This window comes from Rhinatrema bivittatum, chromosome 8 (assembly GCF_901001135.1).
Source record: "Rhinatrema bivittatum chromosome 8, aRhiBiv1.1, whole genome shotgun sequence".
Lineage (NCBI taxonomy): Eukaryota > Metazoa > Chordata > Amphibia > Gymnophiona > Rhinatrematidae > Rhinatrema > Rhinatrema bivittatum.
This window is the reverse complement of record NC_042622.1, coordinates 88,945,303-88,969,893: the sequence shown is the minus strand read 5'-3', so window position 1 is coordinate 88,969,893 and position 24,591 is coordinate 88,945,303. Positions and strand designations below refer to the sequence as shown.

At 42.4% G+C, this 24,591-nt stretch overlaps 1 protein-coding gene across 1 annotated transcript; it reads right to left on the bottom strand.

Moving 5' to 3' along the window:
* Positions 1-723: 723 nt before the first annotated feature.
* Positions 724-23,319, bottom strand: CEL (carboxyl ester lipase). Its single transcript, XM_029611277.1, has 11 exons — positions 23,213-23,319; positions 16,573-16,726; positions 15,691-15,813; positions 15,410-15,607; positions 13,045-13,175; positions 12,368-12,475; positions 6,477-6,594; positions 3,829-4,015; positions 2,846-3,049; positions 1,500-1,697; positions 724-977 (listed from the first exon to the last, which is right to left on the bottom strand). Exons 1-11 carry the CDS (start codon positions 23,288-23,290, stop codon positions 803-805), a joined length of 1,674 nt encoding a protein of 557 aa, XP_029467137.1. The 5' UTR covers positions 23,291-23,319; the 3' UTR covers positions 724-802.
* Positions 23,320-24,591: the final 1,272 nt, after the last annotated feature.

The window sequence follows — 24,591 nt, the reverse complement described above, 5'->3', positions numbered from 1 at the left end:
TATTTTCAGCAGGGGAAGGGTTGGTTCTCCTTCTCCTTCCAGCAGTAGCCTGGCCCTTTTATTTGACTCCACTGGATTCTGCTTCTTTTGGGGGTATGAAGCTATGAACATGCATGTGTAGCTCTTAAAGTCCCCTCCCCTTTTCACTTCCCCCATATTTATCTCTCTCCAATCTCATCCAGCCATCACAAGGCTGGCCCCTAATCATGCTAACACAACTCTATTCCCGCTGGAGCCCCGTATGTGTGAGGGGCTCTCTCCTCCCTGGGAAGGGGGTCTGTGATGAATGCTTCCATATCATCTCTAGCCTAGGGAGCGGAAGTCAAGTTCAGGTATCAAAACCAGGTCAGCATCCTGTTCTGCTGCTTGGTTGGGCTGACCCCATTGTTTTTTGCTCAGACAGCTATTGCTGCTCACTCCTGGCTGCAACCTCGCAGTGAGTTTGGTTTCTTGCAGAAAGATTTCATTTCTTTTCTGTGACTGATGCTGAACAATGAACAGGAAATATAAAAAGGTGAACAAATTCATTATTGAAATACTGTGATCAAGCCCTTGGGATACATTGAGTTTAGTTTTTGCTGCCTAGAGTAACACTTTGAATGCCTGCTGCAGACTTTGCAAAAACACAAGATTTACTGTTAACCCTTGCCCTTTTGGGTTGCTTTCTCTAGTGTTTCATAGGAAAGGCAGGTTTAGTAAAGTAACTAGACATCACAGAGAAGCTTGTGCCCACAAACTCTGATGCTTTTAATGGCTTCACAGTACAGGTTCTAGCTCTGGGCCTGAGAGTGCATAGCTATGCTTACTTATTGGGTAAGCTCTGATAAGTCTGACTCCAGAAATGGACATAAGGACTTCGCAGGTTCTTCTTGACAGACTGGTAGGTAATCTTCTTGTTGATCTCCAGATATTGACCACTTTCAACAGTATAACGAAGCCAAGGTACTGATACAGAGGATTCACCCTGACTGGGGTCACTAGAGAAGGAGAGAGAGGAGTCAAGAGAGCATTAGCACATGTAGATATGACCCAACCACTGTCCACGCCAAGGGCAATTCACAACGCGAAAGAGGAAAACAACATGCATAGATGTTATTTTCAAGGAAAAAAAATATATCTGCAGAAAACCGAGATGCAAATGGCTGCAGCAAATTTCAAAGCCAACGTTCATGCATGCTTTTTCTTTAAAAAATGGTTCAGAGTCTCCAGGTTAAAGGTACCCATGGACTTTGTCTCAATAAGGACAATTTGAAAATTGCCCCCTGTATGTTGTGTGGCACGTCCCTGCCACTCAAAAAACCCCTAAATGGCAGTAGTCATTTTACAACTGCTGTCCTTATCTGCCAAAGCGAGAATAGCCATGTACCATCTTTCAGTATCTGAGAGGGTTCCAGAAATATGAGGCTACAGGAAGGACTGGCGTGAGATCCAGACAATATCGAAGTAGCTAAATACTGAAACGTATCCTTGGGTGGTCAGAAACTGGAATTAGAACCTACCCAGTTTTGGCAAAGTTGGTCCAATAAGCAATCATAGCCCCAGCCACGTCTCTGTCTTGTGGTCGGTATCCCAAGGGCGTAGCGAATGGTTTTCCAAAGACATACTGGAGGTCATCAGCATGGTCTGCACCAGTCCAGCTTGGGTAGACCGGCATGCGAGACGGATGCGAGAAGAGGTAACTGTATGTCTTGCCGCTTCTGCAGGAAAGAATAGCAGGTTCTAAGGAAGGCTGTGACAAAACTTTGCTACTGTTTCTTCCCCTCTGCAAGCCCTATAGCACCTCTTTACTCTTACACGCCAATTTCCAGTCCCCCTCACTGACCGAAACCTTAAACTAAACAGCATGTGAAATGCTCTGTAATATAATTAGACCTCAGGGGGAACAGCCTTGGAAGCAGATGCAAATCTGATCCAGACCCATTTCAGGTCCCCCAAAGATTTCAGGAGAAAGCCCCTTCAGGTTGTGTAATTCAGTCAGCATCTAGTCAGAGGACTGAAAGCATTCAACAAAAAGCAATGTGACACCTGCTTCTGCTCTGTCATCCTGTAGAGGGAGGTTAGTCAACTGGGTTTTCTATTTTGGAAAGGGGTTTTTGATAGCAATAAGCATTTGTGAATAGGAGGCAAGAGGTAAGTGATGGTTGTGATTAAGGGTCATACATGCAGGCAGTGGTGGTAGAGTTTGGGTGCCTGTGTGAGCAAGAGTTTGAGTTCTTGTGTGTTTAGCACTGAAGGATTTACTGTTACAAGGAGGTAGCTAGTGTTATATTAATGTACATGTAGCTACTGTAACTTAGGATGATTACAAGGTATTTGAAGTTTGGTAGATACTCTGAATTGCTGAGATCTTATTAAAACTGAATATATATATAGTGGAAGTAGATAAGGGAGGCTTAGAAAGTGCAGAAATCTTGTTAGTAGCTGTAAGTAATGGAAGTTGAATTGGTTCTGAAAGCCAGATTAGTAGTTGTAGCTAGTGCAGGTTGCAATTGTGTTGGAGGACGGATTAGTATACCTAACATAGGTTGGGACGATGCTAGAGACTGGGTTAAGAGCTAACTGAGGTTTGAACAGTACTGGAAGTCAGGTTAGGGGCCATAGCTAACCAAGATTAGTAGCTGACTGTAGGTAATGGAGATGGGGATGGCACTGGATGTCGGGATAGCATGAGTAGCAGAGGATATTTTGAGCAGACAGCAGGATTACAAGGTATTTGGGATGCATACTAGATGCGCCCTTTACTGGATGTAGACAGTGGAAGGATTACAAGGTATTGGGATGGATACTAGATGTGCCCTTTACTGGATGCAGGTTGTGTAGTGTATGGGTACCAGCACAGATTTACCTGGCGTTCTGCTGATGCTGTGCAAGTGCTAGCTGGGTTGGAACCAGGAAGATGTAGTCTGTTTCCAGGTCTACCACGGTCTTCTTCATGGTCTCCTGGTCTGGACTGCCACCCCAGTCCTGGGTGTATATGGAGTAAGTGGCATTTGCCCCTTCTACTCCCTTCTGTAGAGTCAGCCCTGCAACCAGCTTATACACATCATCTCTGCGAATAAATGATCTCTTATTTAACTGGGTTATAGAAAGGCAACAGCATAATGCAGGTGAATGGTGAGCTGCAAGCACCAGGTTATTTCAATGGAGGGGAAGGAGTGGTGATAAAGTGCAGCATTCTCTTTTCATGGAAAAGACTGGGGCTCCTGGCCAGAGTGTGCTTCCAGCTCCAGCAAATTGTGGGTCTTTCATTAGCACTAAGTAAGTGCACAGGAGTCTGAATCACCAAGCATCATGCTATGATCCCTCTAGGCCTGACAAAGCTGAGGTTAACTCCACTTTTATGTTCTGTAAACGAATGTTGCCAGCTCCATAGCCATTAAAATAGGGAGATGAGTTTTACAGTGGATAGGCTCGCTATCTATTTATTTTCAGAAACTTATATTCAGCTACTTCCACACCAAGAGTTCAGTGTGGATCACCATAAGCAAACATTCAGATTGCAGAGCCGTTTCCAACTTTCCTTGTGCCCAGGCCACCTTGTGTTGACTGACAAAACTGTAGGCTGCCACCTACAGCTTCCAACATCAGTAAGGAGGGATCAAATCTCCATCCATTTCTCATAGGAGCAAAACCTTTTCATTGGCACAGTGTCTTAATAAGCTCATGTCGTTCGTGTTGATTTGCATATATTCTAAAGCCTCTCTTAGAAACTCCAAATGCCATTACAGTAACAGAACAGTATAACATGGTTATTAACTTAGTAAAAGATATCAAGTCCCAGAGCTTCTTGGGACCTAATTGGCTGGAAATGTTTGAAAATGTGCTTACGGTGAGATCTTGTGGAGGGGCTGGTTGATGACTGGAAGGTCTACACCAGTGAAGAGATGCCCATCCATGTTGTTAACGCCTGCAATGTAGTCAATGTCGGCAGCATTGTGGAAGAGCTTCACTGGCTCATCGGGGATAAAATCTCCATCAATGATAGGCGAAAAGGCAAGATAGTGCACCAAGGGATCTGGCAAGGAGAGAGAGCAAGTATGGGCCAGGTCCTGATGGCTAAGATCCCAACTAGTTTGATACATGAAACCAGTAGTTGAGGCTCTCAGTTCTTCCTATCTGTGCTACTAAGAAACCATTCTCAACTCAATATTGTAATTATTAAAAAAAACAACCTTCTGTTATGCTCTAATGCTGTAAAAGTAAATTCATTTTTTGCTTTCTGTCCTCAGTCATGCTCATGACACAAAATTATGAGGAATACTTAAATCTCAAGTGTATTGTGATAAATTACAGGAGAACCTTGCAAGACTGGTAATTGGGCTTCTAAATGGCAGATGAAATTTAATGTGGACAAGTGCAAAGTGATGCATATAGGGAAAAATAACCCTTGCTGTAGTTACACAATATTAGGTTCTATCTGAGGCGTTACCACCAGGAAAGAGATCTAGGCGTCATAATTGACATTGAAATCATCAGCTCAGTGTGCTGTGGTGATCAAAAAAGCAAACAGAATGTTAGGAATTATTTGGAAGGGAATGGCAAATAAACGGATAGATGTCATAATGCCTCTGTGTCGCTCCATGGTGAGACCGCACCTTGAATGCTGGGTGCAATTCTGGAAGCTGCATCTCAAAAAAGATATAGTTGCACTGGAGAAAGTGCAGAGAAGGGCAACCAAAATGATAAGGGGCATGTAATGGCTGCCCTATGACGAAAGGCTAAGGAAGTTAGGGCTGTTCAGTTTGGAAAAGAGACGACTGAGGGGAGATATGATAGAGGGCTACAAAGTCATGAAAGGACTTGAACAGGTTAATGTAAATCGGTTAGTTATTCTCTCAGATAATAGAAGGACTAGGGGACACTCCATAAAATTAGCAAGTAGCTCATTTAAAACAAATTGAAGAAAATTCTTTTTCATTCAGTGCATAGTTAATCTCTGGAATTCATTCCCAGAGGATGTGGTTAGAGCAGTTAGTGTAACTGAGTTTAAAAAAGGTTTGGATAAGTTCCTAGAGGAAAAATCCAAAAAGTGATATTAATTAATAAGCAAAAGTAGCTTGAGATTTAATGTTTGGGTACTTGTGACTTGGATTGGCCACTCTTGGAAACAGGATGCTGGGTTTGATGGACCCTTGATCTGACCTAGTATGGCATATCTTATGTTCTTATGTTCTCATTGAATCACAGCCTGAATTATTTGCTATAGACCCATTTGTAGTGACAAAGGAACACAAGCCAAAACAGCAGAATTAATTATACAGTGAAAATCAGTAGATCTACAGCATCTTGGGCTGGAAATGGAAACTAGCAAAACACTTCCCATTGTTAAATATATTACACTACAACTGTTCTGCTGCTATATCGAGCCTTCATAGCACCCAAAACAAAATGATGCTTCCAGCACTGTATGTGTACATATAAGTATGTAGACACACACACATTCAGTGCACTTATTCACTCACACAGAGACATAAGAGCACATGGTGCAATCAAACACATAATGAAGATGTAGACAATGGTGTCCACAGTGCCAGAAGAGATGAAGACAGGCCATGGTGAACCAGTTCCCGGAACAACTGTAGCAGGAGAGAGACTAAAGAAGTCAATGAAAAAACTAAGGGCAAACATACATTTACCTGAAGGTAAAAAGGAGACAATGTACTTCTATTTTTATGATGCAAACCCTAAATTTAAATCAAAAGGTTCCTCAAAGAGAGCACACCAAAAACTGGAAGAAAGGGGAAGAATAATTGGCTAAAGCACAAATACTGTAGATACACAGTTCCTCCGGCAATCACAAATAGATCAAAACCTGACCTGGGGATGAACTGAAACCTAAGGATGAGAGATTGATAAGTGCAGGACACTGGACTATGGTTCACAGCCAACATGGAAAAACTGGCAAAACACACAAATGCAAATTGTATAGCACAGAACTGGACATTGTGATAAAGGAGAAAAGCACAAGAATGGCATTTCTGTTAGAAGTGGCAGTACCAAGTTCTGTATGTCCTTGCTCTGTAAGCTGCTTTGAACCTTTGTGTCAAATGCAGGTTATAAATTTTAATAAACTGAAATTACCAAGAGATTATTCCATACAATGTGTGGTGAGAGAGATCTTCAAGTAGCTATAGACAGAATCAGAGACCACAAAAATGTGGCAGAAAGATATGGAGTCCCAGCTGAATTGGGTGGCAAGGGCCTGATTACAAGGAATTTCCAGGCACACCTTGGTATGTTGCCTGTACATATTACACCCTATAAGCTCCAGAAGGATGCTCGCTGTGGAACAATGCATGTATTAAAAAGAGTGCTAGCAGTAAATTTGAGAGATTGAGATCATACCCAACATAGCCTGGCTTATAAAAGAGGTTCATTCCTGTCACGGTATGCCCAAAACGAACTCATTTGGAGATACAACCCCTCCACTCTCCCTAGAAATAAACTCCAGTCCCTCAGGAAGAAGTATGCCTTACAAGCCAGTTTGGTCAGATCCAGGTGGTAGCCCAGTGTAATAGCACGAGGGTCTGTAATCTTCAGGCAGTTCACCAGGGCTGCTGTATCCTCTGTTGGGCAACCCACATTCCTGGCAACCTGAATAAAAGAGAGTGAAGCAGGGAGGATCAGGACCAACACACATCAATCCAAAGGAGAGCTTAGAAGCTAGCACTGAATCTGCAGCATAAGTCCTATCTCATTGTTCTTTATTTTGTACATGCTTTTCCAACTAGCAGAGCTCAAAGTATGTTACCAATCAGGGTCTTCATCAAACTACATATAATTAGAGCATACTCACACAAAACATCTCAGATAAGGCACAATAGCTGCAATTTATGAATGTAAATAGATATATTTACATTTATAAATTTCATAAATTCATAAATTTACATTCATAAATGTAAATTTATGAATTAGATGGTATTAGCATGTGCTCCAGCCCTTGGATACTACATCTACAAAGTATACATCACTATAATGTTTTCATGCCATTCACAGGACTACCCTACCCACCTCAGTTTGTTATCAATTTTCTGATATTTTTTTTTCTTCTGCCTCCCCCAGCACCCTTTATGTACGTCCAATTATTATTTGTTCCCAACCTTGCCTAAGATGTTAATTTTTTCTAGATCCAAGTTCACCCGACCCCCTTCGTTCATCTTTATTTCGTCCCTCCATTCCCTCCTTCATTTATAGCCCTTAACCATGTGTAGTCAATAACTATGTATAGCCATTAACCTTTCATGTATAGCAATTTCCCTCATCTCATGTATTGCCAATAACCTTTCTCTATGTGTATCTGTCTTGCTTAATCATGTAAATAGTATTTTTTTATTGTATACCCTGTACATAATATTTTTTACCTGGGCCATCTATATGGTCCACCCTTCTACATTTCTCGCCCCCAGTTGCTGCGTTCCTATCAGTTTCTTTCTTCCCTGCCTTTCTTCCTGCTGCTGCTAGCGCCTTTGCTTCTCTCCTGCTCCACCTCACCCACCCTGTTTATTGTATTTTCTACCTTTAACAGTTATATTGGAAACCGCCATGATGTACCCACGAATGGCGGTATAAAAAAGTTAAATAAATAAATAAATATTTATACCCTCAAAGATAAATAAAACAGAAGAAATGTTTTTGTACTGCAAGGCAGTTTCAGAACAAGGAGTATGAGGCTGGAGTTATAGCACAGGTTGAAGAGGTAGATATAATTGGCATCCCAGAGACCTGGTGGAAGGAGGATAACCAATGGGACACTGTGATACCAGGGTACAAAATATATCGAAATGATAGGATGGATCAAATTGGAGGAGGGATGGCACTAAATGTTAAAGAGAGCATTGAGTCCAGCAGGATAAAAGTTCTGCAGGAAACAAAATACAATGTTGAATCTTTATGGATAGAAATTCAAGGTGAGAAAGGGAATAAAATAGTAATGGGGGTGTATTATCATCCACCTGGCCAGAATGAAGTAACTAAATGCTAAAAGAAATTAGGGAAACTAGAAAATCAGCAGCACAGTAATAATGGGTGATTTCAATTACCCCAGTATTAACTAGGTAAATGTTATATGAGGACATTCTAGAGAAGTAAAATTCCTAGATGAAATAAATGACTGCTTTATTGGAGCAGCTGGTACAAGAACCAACAAGAGGGGAAGCTATTTTAGACCTAGTCCTTATTGGAACGCATGATTTGATGCAAGAGGTAACAGTGTTGGATTCTCTTGGCAATAGTGATCACAACATTATCAAATTTGACTTAATAACTGGAGGGAGCGCAAAAAAAGAAATAAATTTATGTCAGCATTTAACTTTCAAAGAGGTGACTATGATAAAATGAGGAAAATGGTTAGAAAAAAATGAAAGGAGCAACTGCAAAGGTTAAGAGTTTAGCTCAGGCATGGATGTTTAAAAATACCATCTTGGAAGCCCAGAACAGATGTATTCCACACATTAGAAAAGGTGGAAAGAAGGCTAAACAACTACTGGTATGGTTGAAAGGTGAGGTGAGAGAGGCTTTAATATCTAAAAGAACATCTTTTGAGAAATGGAAAAGGGATCCAAATGAAGAAAACATTAAACAGCATAAGCACTGGCAAGTCAGGTGCAAAGTATTGATAAGGAAGGCAATGACAGAATTTGAAAAAAAGTTGCCATGGAAGCAAAAACTCATAATAGAAACTTTTTCAGGTACATTCGAGGTAAAAAGCCTGCGAGAGAGTCGGTTGGACCATTAGATGATCCAAGGTAAAACGAGCTCTTAAGGATGACAAAGCCATAGCAGAGAGACTAAATGAATTATTTCCTTCAGTATTCATTGAGGAAGATGGAAGAGATATACCTATGCAAGAAATAATATTTAAAGGGGATGATTCAGAGGAACTGAATCAAATCTCAGTGAACCTGGAAGATATACTAGGGCAAACTGAGAAACTAAAGAGCAGCAAATCATCTGGCCCAGATGATATACATCCCAGAGTGCTGAAAGAACAGAAATGAAATTGTGGACCTGCTATTGGAAATTTGTAAACTATCAGTAGCATCCTCTGTGGTACCTGAAGACTGGAAGGTTGCCAATGTAACGCCAATGTTTAAAAAGGGATCAAGGGATGATCCAGGAAATTACAGACCAGTGCGGCTGATGTCTGTGCCAGGCAAAATGATAGAAGCTATCATAAAGATCAAAATTGCTGAACATATAGATAACCATAGTTTAATGGGACAAAGCCAACATGGATTTAGCCAAGGGAAATCTTGCCTCACAAATTTGCCACTTTTTTGAAGGCGAAAATAAACATGTGGATAAAGGTGAACCAGTTGATATGGTGTATCTGGATTTCCAGAAAGCATTTGACAAAGTCCCTCATGAGAGTCTTTTTAGGAAATTAGAAATTCATGGGATAGGTGGCAGTGTCCTATTGTGGATTGCCAACTGGTTAAAAGATAGAAAACAGAGAGTAGGGCTAAATGGTAAATTTTCCCAATGGAAAAAGGTGAATTAGTGGAGGGCCCCAGGGATTTGTTCTGGGACTAATGCTTTTTAATATATTTATAAACAACCCGGAAATGGTAACAACAAGTGAGGTGATCAAATTTGCCAATGACACAAAATTATTCAAAGTTTTCAAATCACAAGAGGATTGTGAGAAATTGCAAGAGAACATTGCAAAACTGGGCAACTGGGCATGCAAATTAAGTTTAATGTAGACAAGTGCAAAGTGATGCACTGATGGGTAGATTTTCAAAGGGTTACGCGCGTAGGAGACGCGCGTACCCCCCGAAAACCTACCCCAAACCCCCCCTGCATGCGCCGAGCCTATTTTGCATAGGCTCGGCGGCACGTGCAAGCCCCGGGACGCGCGTAAGTCCCGGGGCTTGCACGTAAATCCACGCGCGCCAGCGGGCTGCTGGCGCGCCAAGACTCGACCCAGGGGCGGTTCCGGAGGGTGTGGCCACGCCCCCGAAATGCCCCGGGATGAAACCATGCCTCTGGTCCCGCCCCTGAAACGCTGCGTCATCGGGTCCCGCCCCCGACATGCCCCCGACACGCCCCCTTCTAAAAACCCCGGGACCTACGCGCGTCCCGGGGCTCTGCGCGCGCCGGCGCACAAGGCCCTGCTCACGTAAATCCGGGCGGATTTACGCGAGCAAGGCTTTTAAAATCCACCAGTAGGAGTTTCCATTCAGGAAAAGGATCTAGGAGTCTTCGTTGAAATATTCTACTCAGGGTGCAGTAGCAGCCAAAAAAGCAAATAGAATGCTAAGGATTATTAGAAAAGGAATGGAGAATAAAACAGAGAATAACATAATCCCTCTGTTTCGCTCCATGGTGCGACCTCATCTTAAATATTATGTTCAGTTCTGGTCACCACATCTCAAGAAAGAGATAGCAGAATTAGAAAAGGTTCAGAGAGAGCGACCAATATGATAAAGGGGATGGAACAATTCTCATATGAAAGAAGGCTAAAGCGGTTAGGACGCTTCAGCTTGGAGAAGAGACAGCTGAGGGGCTGAGGTCTATAAAATAATGAGTGGAATGGAACGAGTAAACATTAATCAGTTGTTTACAGTTTTGAAAAGTACAAAGACCAGGGGACACACAATGAAGTTACTGGGTAATATATTTTAATAAGAGAAAATATTTTTTCACTCAACACATAATTAAGCTCTGGAATTCATTGCCAGAGGATGTGGTAAAAACTAATGGTATAGTTGCATTTAAAAAAGATTTGGACAAGTTCCTGGAGGAAAAGTCCATTAACAATCATTAAGGGAGAGTTGCAGAAATCCACTGCTTATTCTTGGGATAAGCTGCTTGGAATCTTTCTACTCCTTGGGGTCCTGCCAGGTACTTCTGACCTGGATTGGCCACTGCTGGAAACAGGATACTGGGCTTGATGGACCCTTGGCCTGACCCAGTATGGCAAGCCTTATGTTCTTATGTTGGATGGGGTAGAATTAGGAATAATAAAGTGTTTCTTCACAGACAGGATGGTGGATGTATGGAACAACCTTTTCATGCAGGTGGTGGTGGAAATAGTGGTTATGTGGCGCTCAAGAAGGCTGGCAACAAGCACAGAAGGAAAAGGTAAAGCCGCAGGTGAAATAGGGTCTGCAGTGTCACAGTGAGAAGATCATACAGAGCGTGAATGGGCCTGGAGGTCTTTATCTGCCTCATATCCTCTATATGTTTCAATGAACTTAACACGCTTATGTCAAAACATAATACAACACAACCATATTGGGCAATTCACTGATTTTGCTGTCACCAACAAGTAAATTAAAGGAAATTTCTGGAATAAGATAATGTAACAAAGTCACATAGCAATGTCAGCAAACAAGGACATTTGTCCCACCTAGTCTGCCCAATTACCCTTGTCTACACTACTCTCGCTCTGGTTACCTTCCTTGCTCTTCTGCCCTTTGCACTAAAGATATCTTTCATCTGTCAGACGTACCAGCTTGCAAGTATCCAAGAGATTGATTCTTATCCTTCTTGCTGTTGCTGGGGACTGTAACCCATCATCTTGGCTTCCCCCAGTCATGCCTGAGAGTGTACCAAAGCCCTACCATCACTCCATGCCAGCCAACCTTACTGCCTTTCCCTGGGAGCTGGCTGCCGCCACCCTGTGCAAGTTGGCTTTATCATCTCCCCTTTTGACCTTCTGCCATTCTACATATTTTCCTTACTTCTATCAAGATGCAGGAATCCTCCCTTGCCTTTTCCCCTCAGTATCTATTTCAAGCCTGCTTGAATCCTGCCAGTATGCTGCTGGTAGCTATTCAAGACATTCACCATCTTCTCAGTAAGAAAGCATTTCCCTATATTTCTTCTGTTTCCCTCCTTTGTCCTTGAGTTTCTTTTTCTCTGGAAATGATGTCTTTATTGAGTGTCTCTATCATACAACTCCCCTCTCTTTCCTTTAGAGAGCACATTCTGATTTCCTTAAGCCTCTCTGTGTAAGACTCGTATTGTAGGCCATGTACCCTTTTAGCACCCCTCCTCTGGACTACCTCCATATTTTCCATGTCCTTGTAAAACTGAGTGCAGTATTTCAGATAGGGTCTATTGAAGCCTGAGAAAATTCAGCTGTATAAAGGTAGCCAACATTAATCAAGGACCATGACCAGATATAAGACAAGGTCAAGGGAGACTGTGCATTGAGCACAGGATCAGGGTGGTAGGACTAGCTTTTGGCCTGGTCTGTAATATTGTTATAATTTTATTCAATTGTAATCTGCCTAGAATGATTATATTGATTATGGCATTTTAATAAAAAAAATTCTAAATAAATAAATAGCTTTAATTCTTAAAATGGAGGGGTGAAAGCAAGGTCAAAATGTCCTGAAGAGGCTTCATGGCTACTTACATTCTTTGCCCAGAACAGTGGATCTCTCTGGATGGCCCAGGGACACATTCCCACTCCACTCTGGCTGATGGCTCGTTTAATCTTTCCAAGATTGTATGGGGAAAGAGTCTGTAACAAGGAAAAGAAAGAAGATATAAGAGAACATGATAATTACAGAGACTGGAAATACAGAATTTTCAATTTACATAGTCTATTTTTAAAAATTTGGATCATCAATAGCTCTCCACCTCCTGCTATCCCAGTACTAAGACGCCACACACGGCTCTGCCAGAGCACCTCTGCTCTGTCCTGCAGCATCCCTTGCCTTGCTGAGTGTTGGTTTTGTACTATACAGAATCATCTTTTAAGAAGTATGCTGGGAACATAACAGTTATTTTAGCTGCAAGTTGTGACATAAGCTGGGTGAATGAAACACATCCCTAATGCTGTTACTATATGCTATTCTAGTCAGCGTGGTTTGATCAAGCTGTACACTTGCCCCTGAAGCACCTGTCACATATGGTATGGTAAAATGCAGTGATACAAAGCGACTCATAAACATGCAGCTCATCTGGGCCCTTCAGTTAGATGCCCACCAAGGCATCCAAGGATTGACTACTCTTGGGCATTTCCTACTCTCATGCTTTCAGCAGATCATCCTGCTAAGATGAGACACTGGTAATGCGCTGTTACCTCACCTGTAAGGACACACTAGCTGCGCCAGCTGACTCCCCAAAAATGGTGATATTATCTGGGTCCCCTCCAAAAGCTGCAATATTCCTCTTTACCCATGCAATGGCCATATGTTGATCCCAAAGTCCATAATTCCCTGTGTGAAAAAAGACAAGACCAGAACACTTAGCTTTCCACATTGGCACCTTCTTCTGGAATTTCTAAAAATATCTTTTAATCAAATTCCTGTATGGTACTTAAAAAGAAAACTATAAATGCTTAAAGGCCTTGTGAGGCAGCACCCTTAGGGGTACATTTTAAAAGACAGCGCGCGCGCGAACAAAAGTACGCTGGATTTTATAAGATACGCGCATAGCCATGCGTATCTTATAAAATCCGGGGTCGGCGCACGCAAGGGGGTGCACATTTGTGCAACTTGCGTGCGCCGAGCCCTGCGCGCGCTGCCCGTTCCCTCCAGAGGGAACTTTCCTTCCACCCCCCTGCACCTTCCCCTCCCTTCCCCTACCTAACCCACCCTCCCAGCCCTATCTAGACCCCCCCCCCTACCTTTATCAGAAAAGTTACTACTGCCTCCGGCCAGTAGTAACTTACGCGCGCCGGCGCAGCAGGCCCTGACACAGGCCGCTGTGTCGGGGCACTCGGCCATGCCCCCAGACCGCCCACACGCCCCTGAACACGCCCCCGATCGGAAACCACGCCCCCTGGCCATGCCCTCGACCGCCCCTTTTTGCAAGCCCCGGGACTTACGTGCGTCCCGGGGCTCGGTGTGCGCAGGGGGATTTTAAAAGGGTTACTCGCATACCTTATGCGCGTAACCCTTTTAAAATCCGGCCCTGTGTGTTCCTCTATTTACCGGTGCAGGATCAGGCTAGATGCCTGGTCCAGCTTAAAAGCCTTAAGGAGAGTATGCTCTATGGGCATGAACCTGCAGGGCAAGTGGGGATCAGAGACATAACCAGAGACTGGGGGGAATAAGAGTTGGGATCCAGGTGGGGATAACCAGACCAGGCCAGGTCTCCGGGAGGAAGGCAGCTCCTCCAAACACCTAGCTGAGACAAAGCAACACACTGTAAGTCTACTATTGTGCATGTGTGAAGGTATAATAAAGCTTACTGTTTTAAGAAGGCTGGAATCAGACTAGTTTGTCTCTAGGCCTATGGGAATCACAGCTCGTTCCCACATATGGTGTCATGCATGGGATTTTTTTCTAAGCAGGGCACAGAAACAAAAAACCAGCCTCCAAGAAAGTGTCTAAGTGGAGTGCAAGGAGTTATGAAGAGGACCTGTGGATCTAAACACTGAACAGAACCCAGGGGCCCTGTGGCTCTAAAACTATGTACAGAGCATAGGGAGGACAGGAGTGCATGGTGATTTGTGAAAGGGTGTGGCAGAAGCTGCACTGAAGACAAAAAGTTTCAGGTAGAGAGGCAACAGTGTTTGAGTCTGGTTGCAGGTACACCTAAGAAGTTTTAGGGCTGAGCCAGCTAAATGGAGAAGCGCTGCTGGGAGATAGACAAGGATTTAACAGTGAGCAGGTTATCCCTGGTCAAGCAGGCTTTTTTTATTTTTTATTTTTTACTTTTTTGCCTTGAAAAGTGAAAGAAACAACAGTGCAGTAGGCTGTGCTAAACAGGGTATGGCCTGGAAAAGCTGCCAGAGTGGGTTGTGTGCGTGGTGAATGGAAAAAGGGTGAGGCCTTCTTCCAGTAAGCAAGCTACTCTGCAGGGAAGGCGTACAGCCATGTATGTCTGGCTGATAGGAGTTCCCAGCTATCCAGAGCCAGAGGGAAGAGAAAATCTGAGGCTGGAGGTATGGATGCTTGAGAGACAAGCTGAGGCTGGGAAACCAACAAGCCCACTCCCAAATGCCCTGGCCAGACAGGGAGATGGATGGGTGCAGACAGTGGCAGAGATAAAAAGTGATTGCAGCAGAGATTGACCAGGTGCTCAGTAAGCTCTGGCAATGCGCCCTAGTAGGAGAGGCTGCGGTGATCTCAGTGAAGGGGGCTGTGAAGAACCCTGAGAGAGGGGTCACAGAGAGCTCAGAGGAGAGCAACACAGACTGCCCAGGAAGAAGCAGTACCAAGAAATTGGAAGTCAGCACTACAGGCGGTCTGGAGGAAAGCCCTGAAGTGTGCCCAAACACTACCAGGAGTCCGGTGAGAAGCCCAAAGAGATCAAGCCCAAAGAGATCATTCATAGATACAAATTCTATCCATCCCCGCCTTCTCCCCAAACACACTTGCATTTTCCACAGATGAAGTTTAGTCAAAAAAAAATTTTCGACACAAAACTAGGATTTTAAGTCCTTGATGAGCAGAAAATTCTGGATACCTAGCAAATAATGAGAGGTACAACATGACGACATTACCTGGGGAGTTAGAATCTCCAGTACTCAGGAAGCCAAGAGGCCCCACCCGGTAGTTGAAGGTCACAACAATCACCTTTCCTCGGACAGCAATTTCTTCTCCATCGTACAAATAGTTATTCAAGAAGTTAGCTCCCATTCCTCCACCCCAGAGGAAGGCTCCTCCATAGATCCAGATCATTACAGGTAGGTGTGTGGAGACTCGGGGAAGGAAAGACAGAACACTATGAGTCCTGGAAGCCCCTATTTCTTGGATACCACTTACACTATCTCAACCGTCTTACCTCCCTTCCGGGACTGAGGGACCCAGATGTTCAAGTAGAGACAATCCAAACTTCCACGCACATCAGTCTGGGTTAACGTTGCTTGCATACACCTGGGTGCAAAGTCTTTGGCTTTCAAAGTACCTAAAAAGCAGACATGACTCAGCACCTATGCAAATGCAAGTCTCCAAGAGTTTTCAAGGGTGCTCCTAGAAATTCATTCCAGATCCCAAGAAATAAATTCAGTGGATTACATTTAGTCCTAGTGCACAGCACAATTCTACCACAGAGTTTAGCAAAGATGCTGCTCAGAAGAAGCCCAGAGTTGGGATAGCTTGTCAAAACTGAGCACTATCGGCAGAGCTGTGTGTCTGACTTCACTTCTGGAATATCAAGGGGTGCTGTAGGGCTGGAGAGAGGTGGAGAAGTGAATTGGCAGAGCTCTGTGCGAGTGTGCGTGTGTGTTTTGTCTCAGTAGCAGGAGTACTGCAGGTCAGGAGAGGGATACATCCACAGAGTTGTTGGAGGGGGCTTCAGTATTTGAGTAACAGAGGGTGCTGCAAGGCAAGAGTGCAGTACATTAGCAGAACTGTCCTGGAATAGTTCAGTACTGGAAGAGCAGAGAATGCTACAGGCGAGGACTGAGGTATGTCAGCTTTGCTGCTCGGGGGGGATCTCAATACTGAAATAGCAGAGGGTGCTGCAGAGCAGGTTGGGAGTTTGTAGAAGTCTGCATCTATCTCTCAGTATTGCTCTTAATCCTTTAGTTTCAGTGTCATTTTTTCATTGGTTAAATTTGGTGAATTGTAGTGCTCAGGAAAACAAACAAAGAACAGAAATGGAGGAGTTCATGACAATAGGAAACTGGAGGAAATGACCCAGATTAAGAAAGGTTTCTCATACCAGTCCAGCCAGGGTGCTTTTCCGGTTTCTCCAACACCTTTGTAGGAGCAGCAAAAGGGATTCCTTTGAAAATATCAATATAGTCCGCAAAGAGGAGCCCCAGCTTCTTATTGATACCTTCAACCATTCCACCTTCAGTGTGTACAACACCCAACTACCAAGAGAAACCATGTTAGAAAATGCCCACTTCTGAAGAGACACAGAACATTCTGGAAGCAGAATTAATATCCTCCGAGTTTCCACCTGGGCTCATCCTTGCAATAATCCCGGAGGCACTAAGAGAGTCATGTTGTAAAGATTCTGGGAGTGGGACCATTACCTTGCAGCTCCTCAGTCTGCAGTGCCTTATTCTGTTCAGGTAATGTCCTGAAATCAAATGCATTGTCTTGATTTAAAAATAAAACGAGGTTTGAATTTTCTACACCTTTTGTGCTGAGCTCCCTCGATTTGGGAAGTTAATAGGAGATGAACAGACGAAGCACCAAAAAATGAAAACATAAAATACCTTCTGCCTTTAACACTTAATTGAATAAAGCCAATCAACCCTTTTTTTATATATATATACAGGCTCAGGAAGGGTAATTTTGGAACATCATGGGTAACATGCAGCAAATGTGTATAAATTACACCAGTTTTCAAAAGGAACATACACACGTGCATTCACGCTGAATATTAACCCATTGAAAGCACCCACATTAATTACAGCCTCTATCTGGAGCAGGTTGATTTACATGCAAAACCAAAATTATGCACAAATCTTCATTGGCGGTCCGTCTTCGAACCCGCTTCGGGTTCGAAGACGGACCGCCAATGAAGATTTGAGATTTAATAACGCCAGTTTTTGCCGTTTCGGGAATGAGTTCCAGCAACCGTATTTAAAGGATTATCAAGAATCGACCCCTGAAGCAGGACCCTGGGTGGTCCGAAACGTGATCACGTCGGGACTTCATCGTTGTTTCTCGGCTTAAAGCTAAGTACTGCAATTTGTTGCCAATGATTGTTTTTTTGAGACGAAAGCTTTTGTGACTGTGTTTGCATCTATGAGCACATCTTCCCATGGCAATAGAACTTTTGAAGAGTTTTTGAAAAATTTTGATATTAATAATAAAGTAAAGTGACCTCTCCTATGCCGGGTCTGATTGCTATACAGATCCTTTTGGTAGCGGTCCTACAAACTAAAACACTGATCTTAAGAATGTGTTTTTGATTTATGGCGTGTAAAAATTGAAAAAAATTGAAAAAATAGATCCAAAAACCACCCCTTATTATATGCGTACTCCCGATTTTTGGAAGCTGGGCTTATTGTTTGTGATATATAGCATCAGGAAGTCCTTCAGGTAATCTCAGGGAGGTACATGGATGCTTTGGATTTATACCAAAATGAACAGTGGAGTAACTGCACCTAATTGGAGGATTATGGCACATAGCTTTGGCTGCCTGACAAAATCCCTCACCCCCTACTAATCAACACAGAAGCAGAGTCCTTGTGGGAGGCTGAATAGCAGCTTGTTGCTGTTTATGCAAAGACCACTCCCATGAACTTGGCATCTGATATTTTTCATGAAGCTCAAGCTAAGTTTTGAGACTAGGCTCACAGTTCAGTCCAGCTCTGCTCCGTTAACTGTGGAGAACTTGCTGACTTCATCCTTGCCTAAGCTAAGTCATCTTCGGATTCTGTATGTTCTGGGTCTGGTGCCCTGAGACTGTGCTGTTAACCTGTCATTTGCTCACTGGAGATCTAACTGCTGCCCTCCATGCTGAGACATAAGAACATAAGAAATTGCCATGCTGGGTCAGACCAAGGGTCCATCAAGCCCAGCATCCTGTTTCCAACAGAGGCCAAAATCAGGCCACAAGAACCTGGCAATTACCCAAACACTAAGAAGATCCCATGCTACTGATGCAATTAATAGCAGTGGCTATTCCCTAAGTAAAATTGATTAATAGCCATTAATGGACTTCTCCTCCAAGAACTTATCCAAACCTTTTTTGAACCCAGCTACACTAACTGCACTAACCACATCCTCTGGCAACAAATTCCAGAGCTTTATTGTGCATTGAGTGAAAAAGAATTTTCTCCGATTAGTCTTAAATGTGCTACTTGCTAACTTCATGGAATGCCCCGTAGTCCTTCCATTATTCGAAAGTGAAAATAACCAAGTCACATCTACTCGTTCAAGACCTCTCATGATCTTAAAGACCTCTATCATATCCCCCCCTCAGCCATCTCTTCTCCAAGCTGAACAGCCCTAATCTCTTCAGCCTTTCCTCATAGGGAAGCTGTTCCATCCCCTTTATCATTTTGGTTGCCCTTCTCTGTACCTTCTCCATCGCAACTATATCTTTTTTGAGATGCAGCGACCAGAATTGTACACAGTATTCAAGGTGTGGTCTTACCATGGAGCGATATAGAGGCATTATGACATTTTCCGTTCTATTAACCATTCCCTTCCTAATAATTCCTAACATTCTATTTGCTTTTTTGACTGCTGCAGCACACTGAGCTGACGATTTTAAAGTATTATCCACTATGATGCCTAGATCTTTTTCTTGGGTGGTAGCTCCTAATATGGAACCTAACATCGTGTAACTACAGCAACTGTTATTTTTCCCTATATGCAACACCTTGCACTTGTCCACATTAAATTTCATCTGCCATTTGGATGCCCAATCTTCAAGTCTTGCAAGGTCCTCCTGCAATGTATCACAGTCTGATTGTGATTTAACTACTCTGAATAATTTTGTATCATCTGCAAATTTGATAACCTCACTCGTCATATTCCTTTCCAGATCATTTATATATATATTGAAAAGCACCGGTCCAAGTACAGATCCCTGAGGCACTCCACTGTTTACCCTTTTCCACTGAGAAAATTGACCATTTAATCCTACTCTCTGTTTCCTGTCTTTTAACCAGCTTGTAGTCCACGAAAGGACATCGCCTCCTATCCCATGACTTTTTAGTTTTTGTAGAAGCCTCTCATGAGGGACTTTGTCAAACGCCTTCTGAAAATCCAAATAAACTACATCTACTGGTTCACCTTTATCCACATATTTATTAACCGCTTCAAAAAAATGAAGCAGATTTGTTAGGCAAGACTTCCCTTGGGTAAATCCATGTTGACTATGTTCCATTAAATCATGTCTTTCTATATGCTTTACAATTTTGTTCTTGAGAATAGTTTCCACTATTTTTCCCGGCACTGAAGTCAGGCTCACTGGTCTATAGTTACCTGGATCGCCCCTGGAGCCTTTTTTAAATATTGGGGTTACATTGGCCACCCTCCAGTCTTCAGGTACAATGGATGATTTTAATGATAGGTTACAAATTTTAACTAATAGATCAGAAATTTCATTTTTTAGTTCCTTCAGAACCCTAGAATGCATACCATCCGGTCCAGGTGATTTGCTACTCTTTAGTTTGTCAATCTGGCCTACTACATCTTCCAGGTTCACAGTGAATTCATTCAGTTCGTCTGACTCATCACCCCTGAAAACCATCTCCGGAACTGGTATCTCCCCAACATCCTCATTTGTAAACACGGAGGCAAAGAATTCATTTAGTCTTTCTGCAATGGCCTTATCTTCCCTAAGAGCCCCTTTAACCCCTCTGTCATCTAATGGTCCAACCGACTCCCTCACAGGTTTCTTGCTTTGGATATATTTTAAAAAGTTTTTATTATGAGTTTTTGCCTCTATGGCCAATTTCATTTCAAATTCTCTCTTCGCCTGTCTTATCAATGTTTTACACTTAGCTTGACAATGCTTATGTTTTATCCTATTTTCTTCAGATGGATCCTTCTTCCAGTTTTTGAAGGATGTTTTTTTGGCTAAAATAGCCTCTTTCACCTCACCTTTTAACCATGACAGTAATCGTTTTTCCTTCCTTCCACCTTTCTTAATGCGCGGAATACATATGGACTGCGCCTCTAGGATTGTATTTTTAAATAATGTCCATGCCTGTTGAACACTTTTAACCTTTGCAGCTGCACTTTTCAGTTTTTTTCTAACTATTTTTCTCATTTTATCAAAGTTTCCCTTTTTAAAATTTAGTGTTAGAGCTGCAGATTTACTTGTTGTCCCCTTCCAGTTATTAGTTTAAATTTGATCATGTTATGATCACTGTTGCCAAGTGGCCCCACCACCGTTACTTCTCTCACCAAATCTTGCGTTCCACTAAGAATTAAATCTAAAATAACTCCCTCTCTCATTGGTTCCTGAACCAATTGCTCCATGAAGCAATCATTTATTACATCCAGGAACTTTATGTCTCTAGCAAGTCCTGATGTTACATTTACCCAGTCAATATTGGGGTAATTGAAATCTCCCATTATTATTGCACTGCCAAATTGGTTTGCTTCCATGATTTCTCTTAGCATTTCATCATCTGTCTGACCATTTTGTCCAGGTGGATGGTAGTAAACTCCTATGATTATACTCTTACCCAACACACATGGGATTTCTACCCATATAGATTCTACTGAGCATTTAGTCTCTTGTACGATCTTTATCCTGTTGGACTCTATACCCTCCCGGACATAAAGTGCCACACCCCTGCCAAGTTGATCCTCCCTATCATTGCGATATAATTTGAATCCCGATATAGCACTGTCCCATTGGTTATTCTCCTTCCACCAAGTCTCTATGATGCCAATTATGTCAATCTCATCATTTGCTGCTATACACTCCAACTCTCCCATGTTACTACTTAGACTTCTGGCATTGGCATACAGACATTTCAAAGTGTGTTTTTTGCTTGTTTTAACAACCTGCTTTTCAGTTGTTTGGGATAATTCGGAAATCATTAGCTTTGGTGATTTTTTACATATAGGTATATGAACTATGTTTGCATTTAATGGAACCTCTCTGTTGGGATGCCCTAACTCTCCTGTTTCATTAGTATCCTTCAAGGATACATTTCTCCAAACCATGCACTGCTGAGTGACTGTCAGCTTTCTCCCTTGTTCTATTTATTTATTTATTTTTAGATTTTTATATACCGGTGTTCCTATATGAAATAAAGATCACATCGGTTTACATTGAAACAGAACATGAAAATTGCCAAAAGGCATTACATAGAACAAGGTTATGAAACTTGGAACAGTGTACATAAGTTCAAAATTTAACAATAACGTTGTAACATTGATGACCAAAAGATAAAGGAGAAAAAAAAAGTTTAAAAGCTGCTCCAGAAGGATGCCTAACTATTGCAGAGGATGAGATAACTGGCTAAATTACTACTTTAAGTTGCATTGCTTTAATTGGCATTGCATTTGACAAACTGGCTTTGAGATATACCTAAGGGTTTTCATAACCTTTGCAACAAGAGTGGTTTATTCTGTTAAGATGGAAACATAATATTTATCATATATCATCATTTAAAGAAAACATTGTATATTTTATGCTGCTACAATAAAATTCATTATAAACCTCTAAAAGATGTAGATATTCTGCTGTCTTTACATGAACATGGACCTTATTTTATATGATTTAAATGTCAGATAAACCATATAAGACTAAAATCTCTTACAGGGTCCCATGCTTTTCAATGGAAGGAAAATAAAATGTAAATTACATTTTTCCTACCATAGGGAATGAGAGCTACAACTGGAAAACGGGAGGCTACATGCTCAGAGCAAAAGTAAATCTCTTTGGGGTAGTGGCCTTGAGGTGGCAAATATAGGTGGGTGGGGCTGGAAGCACAGTGGAGTTCCATAACAGAGAGCAGACATGAGTGCTATCGCCTGCAGGCTCTGAATATCTTTTTGAGGGCATTAAAACACACTGCATAACAACCAAATATTCTCTATTAGAACAATAGATATTCAGCAAAACTCAGTATTTGGACACCATTCACGCAGTTGAGGACCAAACATCCGGGTGTGAGTCGAGCCTCAATTACAATTCCATCACCTGGATTAATGCTCTTTTGCAGGTGCATAAACCTTCACATTCTTTACATTCAGTAAACAAACATCTGCTAGAGAATCCTTCTCTGAAAGTGGATCATCTGGATGCTACAAGAGCATGGGCATCCTCTGTGGCAGGGCTGCGATTTTGAAACTCCCTGCCTGAACAGCAGTGTTCTTATAGCTTCCCTGAACTTGTTTAAAAAGGAGCTAAAAACCTACTTATTTACAAAGGTATTCAGCGTTGAATCTCTTAGTTGACTTTCTAAAGGCTGTTTTTGACTGCTGAACAGGTTCTTTTCCTTGGTAGTTTTTGTCAATTGAATTATTTTCAAATGCATTATGTATGTATTTTATTGTAATCCACCACAAGCACATGTGTGAGTGCAGTAAAGATATTTTTTTAAATAAATAAATTACAAACTATCGCATTGAAGTTTCTAGGACCATCCAACACTAGATGAGGTCAGACATGACAGCAGTTCTTCTGTATGCTCCAAAGTGATGAAAAAAGAAATCCTAGCTAGAACTTAGCTTCTCACTAAAAATGTGCCAGCAAGCTGTACACTAAACAGGGTAAGGACTATGGGGGCAGTAATAGAGGGTCACACTGAGCAGTTCTTTTATTTACTTAAGCCCAATCCATCCTTTGCATCTGTTGCAATTTCCCCATCCTCCCTTTATTAAAAAACTAAAATCGCTTTCTGCACCTCAGCCATACCCCAACTCACCGTTGTAGCATGCACTACCACCAAGTGGCAGGCAACTGTGAGACAGAGAACGTTCCAGAGCCTCATGATATGCACCATTCCCAAACTACCAAAGGGCAGATGGAATACAGTGTGTATACCCACAAAGCCAGGCTCTGCCTGCTCTGGATATTTATATGTGCTTACATATCTCAGGGCACAGCGTTTATCAGTGTACCTGATAACACTAGGGTCCACTTAGCTGCTCAAAAACTAACTGATCAGTCTTCCTGTTAAAGATAAGCAGCTGGAGGTGCAGCAATGTGAGGTTCTCCACCTGCTACTTGACTTTGGGCAGATAGCCAGCTGGACCTAACCCTGACTGAAGGACTCCCAAGAATGTACGATACTACAGTTTACACTGCAATGATTAACATGCATCCATTAACCATTGGCCTTTAAAGCCATTGAGCAGTTCCCTCCTACTTGTTTGGGTTTCCAGCTCAATTGGAACCAACTTTGGCTGGGCAACAGTGCCATGTATCTTCATTCATAATGAGCAGAGGTATTTCCCTTTTTTTATGGCCTTCTCTGGTGCCACTCATTGCAATATTTGGCCATGTGCGCCAGATTCCCTCTGGCACACAATGCACTCTAGTTCCAGCCAGCAAGCAGGACTCCTCCCCTCCCTCATCAGGGGCTGTGAAAACTGCCTTTACAGCATCCCCATTCCCGGCCAGCTTGAGGAGTGTAAGGTGGGGGCCAAGGAATGGTACTTGGGTCTTCTGCAAGTCACTGTATATTTCTTTAAGCTGTAACCATGCATTTCCCTGTCAAAGCTAGCAGTCATGAGAGTAAGTCACCAACTATATCCTAGAGTCAATGCTGACCATGACATCACTAATACCATCCCATAAACAGCATGTGTACAACAAATATCAGCATGTGTGATTACTCCAGCAGTTCTGTTAACGTAGCTGCTCCAGCCGTGCAGGTAGGAAGTAAGGGAACACGATCAAGGATGTGAACCTAGGAGGACTCATAAGTGAGTTTTAAATAATGCCAGCCAAGTACTGAAAGATCCAACAATAACTCCTCCTCCTCCTCCTCCACTCTCTGCTTCCCTCCCACAGAAGAATGACGAAACAAGAGCTCAGACCTATCTCTGGCTGTAGAACAGTCTTGGAGATTATATTAAAAGTAGGAGCTGGCTTTGGTTGCAGTGTGTAACAATTAATAATATTATTTATTATTATAGCTGGGATTCAGAAGACCAGTATTTCCTAATTTTTTTAAACCAAAAGATTCCAGGAAACATGGCTTACCTTTTAAAACATTTAAAAACACTAATAAAAATGTTCTCCTATGTTTCATGTAGTTTAAGATTATTCCATGGCTCTGGCAGCTGCAATCAGAAGTTA

What these genes read in the sequence shown, in the direction of transcription:
- CEL (XM_029611277.1), bottom strand. Translation starts at nt 23,290, where the DNA reads ATGGTGCATATCATGAGGCTCTGGAACGTTCTCTGTCTCACAGTTGCC. An exon ending in AAAGCACCCTGGCTGGACTG is followed by an intron (nt 15,814 to 16,572) that starts GTATGAGAAACC and finishes TCTGCTTTTTAG; the next exon opens with GTACTTTGAAAGCCAAAGAC. An exon ending in GGATCTGACCAAACTGGCTT is followed by an intron (nt 4,016 to 6,476) that starts GTAAGGCATACT and finishes TCTCCTTGCCAG; the next exon opens with ATCCCTTGGTGCACTATCTT.